At 29.8% G+C, this 8,490-nt stretch overlaps 1 protein-coding gene across 3 annotated transcripts in view; it reads right to left on the reverse strand.

Annotated features, from left to right (window-relative positions):
- LOC134266554 (uncharacterized) overlaps positions 1-7,902 on the reverse strand; it is a 38,012-nt gene extending 30,110 nt beyond the window's left edge. The window contains exons 1-8 of one of the 3 annotated variants that reach the window (XM_062748774.1): positions 7,573-7,753; positions 7,082-7,152; positions 6,163-6,763; positions 5,550-5,585; positions 5,364-5,435; positions 5,199-5,252; positions 4,902-5,120; positions 3,912-4,231 (exon numbers count right to left, since the gene is read on the reverse strand). In XM_062748774.1, the coding sequence (XP_062604758.1) occupies positions 4,002-4,231; positions 4,902-5,120; positions 5,199-5,252; positions 5,364-5,435; positions 5,550-5,585; positions 6,163-6,763; positions 7,082-7,152; positions 7,573-7,594 (1,305 nt within the window). In that variant the 5' untranslated portion in view covers positions 7,595-7,753 and the 3' untranslated portion in view covers positions 3,912-4,001. The other 2 variants (XM_062748776.1, XM_062748775.1) reach the window with 2 other exon arrangements.
- Between the last annotated feature and the right edge of the window lie 588 nt (positions 7,903-8,490).

Raw genomic sequence — 8,490 nt, forward strand, 5'->3', positions numbered from 1 at the left:
GAAATGATAAAAAGGATACGGTATATTTTGCCCCCAAGAAAACCTGAATGGGTAAAAATTGCCGTTTCATTGTTGCTATGCTATAGTAAACTTGTAGATTGATCGGAATTTTTTAAAACAATTTACAGTGTATTTGAAAAAAGTGTAAAAGTAGTGCTGATATATACTAAAGATAAGTGTTTAAAAAAAAATTAATTATTTCTAAATGATAGCATTTTAATGTCTTTCTTTGTATATAAGAGTTACAATACAAATACAGTATATCTGGAAGAGAAATCAATAGAATTCAGATATCCGGACGCTTCACTTATCCGGACAATTTGCTTGGGAACCAAAGCGTCCGGATAAATGAGGCGCCACTGTATATCTTTAAAATATGAAAAAAGAATCTGTACTAGATATATAAATTTGCATCTTGTTTGCGACGCTAATTCCCGTACTAACAATCAAAGAAAGCCTTTCATTGTTTATATTTACATCTGTATTATTAAAATCATTAAAATTAAATTTGTTTAAATATTGTATTTAAGATGAATATGTAATTGTATTCATAACTGATGGAACAGCCATTGTTCAAGAAATGTACGCACGTGGCTTGCTTAGTGTTGTTCATGCACTGATTAATGGCAAAGTCTTCATAAAAAGATCAAGGAAACGATATTGAGTGATTGTAAATATAATTTAATATACTGTAATGTCATATTAACCTTCCGAGGTAAAAAAAAAAAAAAAAAAAAAAGTTATCGTTTATTCGTTTCTTGTTTATTTACATATACGAGGGTTGTCCCAAAACGTCGTAGACAATGTTTATAACTTTTAAAACATGCAACCAATACTAACCAAATTTTGCATAAACATAACATATTCAATGTCCGTTAAGACTGCGGATTTTGAAATATATATCTTTCATATTTATAATATTAGGACGGGTTATATGAGGGACGATAAGGTCTGTCGGCGGACGAGCGAAATTCGAAATATTTTTCGCATATAACTATTGCATTTGCTTTTATTTCTTTAGTACTATGTAAAACATTGAAGTCAAATTTAAATCAGTGAAATCAGAATAAAAAATCTTAATAATATGTCAAAATTTAGTATAAATAGCATTGGAAACGGACGATTGGTGTCATGATTTTCAAAATGTTGTTGGAATTGTGTTTTATTAATGAAAATGACGTCGTCAAACGCGTAACCGGCGCACGGATATATAATAAATTGTTTTGAATATAATTTGTATACATTAGAGACGGGGAAAAAAGTACAAAAGTGACATTACACACTAGATTTTAATAGGGAAGTTATTTTTAAATGACATGGGATTCACTGAGAGTTTTTACTCTATACCGAAATTAGTCACAACATGTAAGAAGTAGAGTACTGTTTGTTAAGTACGCAGACAACGGGGAACAATCTGGGCCACGAACGACGTCATCTGCTACCTACAATGTATGGCGATCTTTCGACTAAATTCGACTAAAATTTGAATCTGCTTAAAAAAACAACAAAAAACCTGACAGTAGTGAATTTATATAAGTCCATTAGTCAAGAGTGGTCTTTCACTTAAAAAAAATAATGAATATTAACAGACGCGAGTGAAGCAGAAAAAGAGATCATGACATTATGAGACGTAAATTACGCTTGCTTTCGTGCGCCGATGTACACTTACATGCTTTCTTTATTTTTTTCATAATTTCGTTATTAAATGTGATATCATTATATGAAATTTGAAATGCATGATCATATAATGTTACTCTTTGTTATGAGAAGAAAAGAAATTTAATTCAACAAAGAGAAAATAAACTGCTTTTCCTGTCTACGACTTTTTGGGACAATCCTCGTATACTAGTATACACCTAAATGTTTAAATACGAAAAACATGGAGACACTTTTTCAATTCTGTTCAAATACAAACCACATCATGAACAAAAAATGTTTAAAGATTATACAGTTAATAAACACAATGAATTCACTGAATAAACACCGTAGTGTTTTTTAAACTTAAATATTTCAGGTTTTTTTATGTTTAACCAGAAGTCTCTGTCGAGACTGTAGCTCTACTGGTTTATACTTATAACAAAGGAAGAGAAAGGTAGCTCAGTTGGGACTTGAAACTTTAAAACAGCAATAAATAGAAAAACGATCCTTGATTAAGTCAATTTTTGTGACCATACTGCAATTAGACTACAACTGTAAGAGTAGCTTTTAATAAAATTTTAAAGAATTTCCAATTTTAGTTAATACCATAGCAATATCATTCATAAAAATAAATTTAAAAAAAAATAAAGACAATAACGTTTCTTAATATAGTACATCTACATGCCATGCCACATTATGATAATAATAAAACTGTATTTGTAAAAGCATTTTAAAATTATTTCACAGAAATGTCTATTTTTAATGACCACAGCAACAACGTTCATTGAAATCAAAAATCGATATAAAGAATTATGTATCTTAGTGTAGTCAACTTGTGTACCAAGTTATATTGAAATCAGACCAAAACTGTAGAAGGAGTAGCATTTTGAAAGCATTTCACAGATATTTCTATTTTTAGTAACCATGGCAATAACTTTCATCGAAATCAAAAACTGATGCGCAGAATTATGTATCTTAGTATAGTCTACTTGTGTGCCAAGTTAAATTGAAATTAGATTAAAACTGTAGGAGGAGTAGCATTGTGAAAGCATTTCACAGAAATTTCTATTTTTTAGTAACCACGGCAACACCTTTCATCGAAATCAAAAACCGATGCTTAGAATTATGTATCTTAGTGTATTACTTGTGTGCCAAAGTTATACTGAAATCAGACCAAAACTGTAGGAGGAGTAGCATTTCGAAAGCATTTCACAGATATTTCTATTTTTAGTCACAACGGTTACACCGTTCATCGAAATCAAAAAACCGATTCATAGAATTATGTATCTTAGTGTAGTCTACTTGTGTGCCAAGTTATATTGAAATCGGATCAAAACTGTAGGATGAGTAGCATTTTGAAAAATTGTTTACAGACAGACAGACGGACAGAGAGACAGACGGACGGACGACGGACGCATTACTATCGCATAAGCTCTTCTGGTCTCTGACCAGTAGAGCTAAAAACGTTCAACACATAAAGATTTAAACACTTTAGATATGTTTATTCTCTGCAACAGATAAAATCACAAACATGTTTACAGCAGGGTTTTTTTAATTCAACGTATTTTAACCAAAATAAATCTGCAAACATGTGTTAAAGTTGTACATTGTGTATTCAAATTTCCACAATTAACGGTCAATAGCAACTGTTTTAAACTTGGAGGTGGGGGCTCCCCAAGCAATCTGTTAGGAAAAGAAGTCAGGGATGGACATTTCTCTAGCCTTTTTGTTATTTCTTTTCAATTGCTGGAATTTGCCTGTCTTTGACTTTACGTGGTATCTTTTATTTCAAGCTCAATGGGATATATCGAGTCGACATGTGAATGGAAGTAACTAATGTTAATTGATAATACGTCGTCGATATATCAAAATGTCGAGTTGAAGGTTTTGTTTAAAAAAATAAATTGACAGATATTTTACTTTGCTTTTTAATTGCAGTTTTTTTTAATGATAAGGATACAAATTATGACATAAAATGACATGATTCTTTTCATATTGTTTGCTGTTTTTTACAAATTGAAAGTAAGTGTAAATATCGTAAAAAATAAAATTAAATAAAATTTAGGAAAATGTGTTTTGTCTGATTAACATTTTCAAACATTTTAGTTAATTATATGATAAGGCTTTTTTTCTCTGATTTAGAGAGCTGGGTGGTTGTAGCCATTTTAAACTAAAGAAATCTTTAGAAAAAGAGCTCAATATAAAGATAAACGAAAATGATCAAATTTTTAAACTAAATTGTATGATTCTCTGCCAAAATGATTGTTGACAGCCTAAGATACATTATCATAAAACAAAGTTATATCTGATGGTTTATTTGTTGACCCCCCCCCCAAGCCCCATTTAGGAATTCAGACAAAGTTTCACGTTTTCCTTGTTTTGTACTGTAGCAGGAAGGATGCAATTCGTTCGATACCCATCATGTTCATGTCACATTCATAAATTCCTCTCTGAGATAGAAAAGCGAAATCTATAATAGTACCAAGATGACTGAAATCTGCTCCAGTGAGAATTTTGTCACTGGACTGACTTGGTAGAGCATGGGCCTCTTTATGATGGAAAACCAAAAGTGCAACGTCCTTGAAGTTGCTAGCTGTGAAAAAGAAAGGAAAAGTACATTTGACAATAAATTACATGTACTATAATAATGCAATATTTTTTTTTTCTATTTCATGTAATTTTGTCCGTTTACTAATTGTACTCAAAGGTGACATATGAAAGAAAAATATGAAAGTCATATGAAAAAAGTCACCACAATTTACTATAGACTTGGAGAGAAGCATGCATGTACATTTTATAAAAGTGAAAAAAAAATGACGGTATCCAGATTCAGCAAGAATATACATGTACATATTAGTATACACTAAATATTATATGCATAATAAAACACAGTGAAAGTCATCTTTTTAGAATTTAATACAACCAAAAGTAACTAAAATAAGTGCCACTATGGCTAAATGCATTGTGTTCCATATGATACACTTCAGATCTACACAGAAAAAAAGTTTCAGACAAGTATGTTCATCAGTTTGATATATCTATCCCTTTAGAGATTTATAATGTACATTATCTATAATGATCAACATTTATTATTAAAATCTCATCTATTAATCAAAATAGGCGTAATATCTAATTTGTGAGATATCTTGTCACAAGTAAAAATGATTGAAATTCATTTGTTTTGTTTTTTCAAAATAGTGGATTTTTACCAAATGCAGTTTTGACAGCATTTGATAATAAACTGAACTTGTAAAGCTACATACTTTTTGGTATTCCCTTCAGAACTTCTTTAGCATCCGTCCCTATCCTTGACACATTGACACAGATAGCCAGCAGAGGACAATTCAAATCTGTACTTCCGGAAAATGGCCGTCTCACCAGATCCACCTTTTCCACCGCTAAGCGGCCACTTAGTTCTTTCATCAGTCCGTCCAGTATAAGAGAAGACATGGCCGGTGCAAGTGTTGTATGAAATCCAACACCTTTTTAAAATGTAAGTAGATTAAGAAATACAACAATAAATCTATTATTAATTCAATATGTAATGAAGGAAGACTTACTAATTTCTTTTCTGGAATTCATTTCGAGTTGGACCTTCAGTTCTCTACATCTCTCTTTGATTAAAAAAATCAAGAGATAACGTTTGCGTTTTATTTATGATAAAAATGAAAATAGGTCATGAGAACTTTTCTGATTTGATGAATAAGGTGAGTATAGTAGCTTACCCTCTACCTGGCTTAATTCTCTTTCTTTGACAGATAGGGACGATTTATGTTGATGATTTGAATTTCTTAATTCTGAAAAAAAAGTATTCTGTACATTTACATTTTTTATTACAAGTTCTTTAATGAAATTAGTAATATATACAATGCTATTATTTTCTTTTCTTGTTTCCTAAAATAAAATAGTACCTTCAATGGTTCTGTTTAATTTCTGTATCTGGCTTTCTTCAAAAGAAGGATATAAGTAAAATTAATTATATTCATGCGGAGTACAAGCAATAATTATCAGTGTATTCTAATAGTTGTGTTTGTTCTATCTTTGGATAAAAAATCAAAGTTACAAAATATATTTCAGCTTAACATGACAATAAAAACTTTGATGCCATAGAAACAAAACAATTTGATTCAAAAGTGGGTCAAAGGTCCAGACCAAATGGTTGGCTAAATGGATACTTTTTAATAGGTATTTTGAAAAAAGATTTTACATACTAGTACCTAATTTATATTTAAATAGAATTCATTGAAAACTTTCTTGACAATAAGTCAAAAATATACATCAAGTTAGTTTAAAGGTAAATACACATAAGACATCAGTTACATGTATGTGATAACCAAATTACATGATTTCATCAAATTAATTTCCGTTGCAATTAAAAGATAAGGACCATGACGTGCCAACAAGCTCTCATATGAAAGACAAATGATCTCTCAGTGTTGCTCTAGAGTAATAGGAAAATGCATCTACATTTTAATTGGCAGTAATATATTGTTTGAAAATTTGTTTTTATTCCTTAGCTATTACCTTTCTCTTTATTATTAGCTGTATATTTATCTGTCAGTTTCCTCAATTCTTCAAGCTTTGTATTTTGATATTTCCCTTCTTTTTCTTTACATTCAATTCTTTGAAGCAATTTTGCCTTTTCTTCTTCGAAATCTTTATTTGTGTCATTTAATGCTTTTATTTTTTCTTCTTTTTTTGCAATAATGTCTCTCAGATTTTGTGCATTTTCTTTGTATTTTTTCAACTCTACTCTAAAATTGGCAATTTCATTTTCATTCTTTGAAAGGGTTTCCCTCAGATCAGCTATTACATCACTACTCTTTTCGTTTTCTTCTTTAAGCTTTTGACAATTACTGTTTAAAAACTTCTTTTCTTCCTCTAGTTGTTTTATATAGTCTTTGGAAGTTTTTCCTCTCGAGAATTCAGTTTCGTAGCTCCCTCTACGTTGTTTATCAATAATTTCTTTCTCTGTTTGCCCTTTTCCAGTTCCTTTCGAATTTTGATCAAATTTTTGTGGAGGTGGGTAATAACAGTCACCTGACCCCTCTTCCTCAACAATAGCAACTCCACACTTCGAACACTCGTTCTTGCTGATCTTTGATTTAAGGTCTCCTAGAAGTTCCTTTCAATATAAACAATATGCAATATAAAATTATACATTTACTTTTTTAAACAAAAATTATTTATACGTCATAGTACGTTCTCGTGCCAAACAGGAATACTATATGTCTGAATACACCTTGCTCGAATATTTTTTAATGTATCTCTTCGTAATATACAGGGAAATTATTCGTAATAATAATCATCTTGTCATTTTTTTTTTAATCATTTAGTGATTTTCAGTAGAAATATACATTATGATGAAATTATTACTTTTTGTAATAATAATAAATTTTGTGATTTTGTTTTAATAAATCTGTGTTTTATATTGTAGATTTACCTCTATCTTCTCTATTATCAAAAAAGTTTCTTTTTTATCGGTGAATCGTGGCATGTCCTTCTGTGTTGGTGCTGTAAAAATAAAATTGTAAGTTAGTATTGTCAACTCTATCTTGGTCTAATATAATGTTTAAAATACTTGGATTTATTTTCTAGTATGCCATACAGTGCAAATTACATGTCAAATTCTATTCTATGTCAAATGCTGGGTCACTCCATCTACACAAAAGAACCCTAAAATTAAAGGTGTAGAGAAGATCCTTATGTAATATTTACCATATACAATTTTGATGTAACATTTACAAATTTGAAGGAGTTACTTTTACCCTTACAATTTTGGTGTAGTACATTTACAATTGACAACATTACATTTCCTTTACTCATTATCGTACATTTTATAACACTTTAAAACAAAGTACATGTACTAAGTGTTCTGATTTTAAATCTATGTATAGACGTATTCATAAAAATGAGGAGAAAATCAGAACTTACCTTTTTTAAAGAAACTAAACATTTTTCATAGGTAAACAAATATGCACATAAAACATTAATAAATTAAATGAACCCTCAAGAAAGCCTCTAAGAACTATTAAATCCATATGAGTAAAAAATCTCGAGAGGGACGTTAAACAGCATATAATTCGAACAATTAAATCTATGTTCTTGCATATAATCAACTTACGAGTGTACTTTGTAAGAGAAACGAAAACGAAACTAGAACATTTTAAAGTCACGTGTTAAAAAACCTAGGTCGGGAAGTTCAAAACGAAACTAACCTATTCGAGGAAAATCCACAGTGAAAATTCATGCAATTTTCAAAAATTTGGAAGACTTCTCAATTTACATATGTTTATGACTAATATGCAGTAATTGTTTAGTTTTTGCCTTCTATCTAACGCTATCTATTTACAATTGTTATTAAAAAAAAATCCTGCAATATAAAAGCAGAACTTTATCGCTTGGGTTTTTTTTCGTAATACAATATTTTTTTTATTTTTAACAAGAAATTAAGTACTACATTATGCAGCAAAGCATACCATAAAATGTAAATACATGTATGAGAATATTGATTAAATATCATTCCAATAAGATAAATACTAAGTAGGCCTACATATTTCATTTAAACAACAAAATCTCTCCTAACACAACTTTGGATCTTTAGTTGCTTAAAAAAAATAATTTTAACACCGAATCCCCAAGAATAAAATAACCCCCGTTATTTGAATGATGTCCAGGTTTTGAAAGAAATTGCATCTTCCAAATTCTTGTGGAGCACAAAAAAACTGACAAAACAACCGTAATTTTCAGTGGCAAATTAATAAGATAAAAAAAAGATTTAAATTGAATAAAATCTTAAAATATGTATCGATTGTTAAAACTGAATGCTTAAAAAATACATAATTATAATGC

Source organism: Saccostrea cucullata, unplaced genomic scaffold (assembly GCF_032062105.1).
Source record: "Saccostrea cucullata isolate Sc308-1 unplaced genomic scaffold, CSIRO_AGI_Scuc_v1 ctg434, whole genome shotgun sequence".
Classification (NCBI taxonomy): Eukaryota; Metazoa; Mollusca; class Bivalvia; order Ostreida; family Ostreidae; genus Saccostrea; species Saccostrea cuccullata.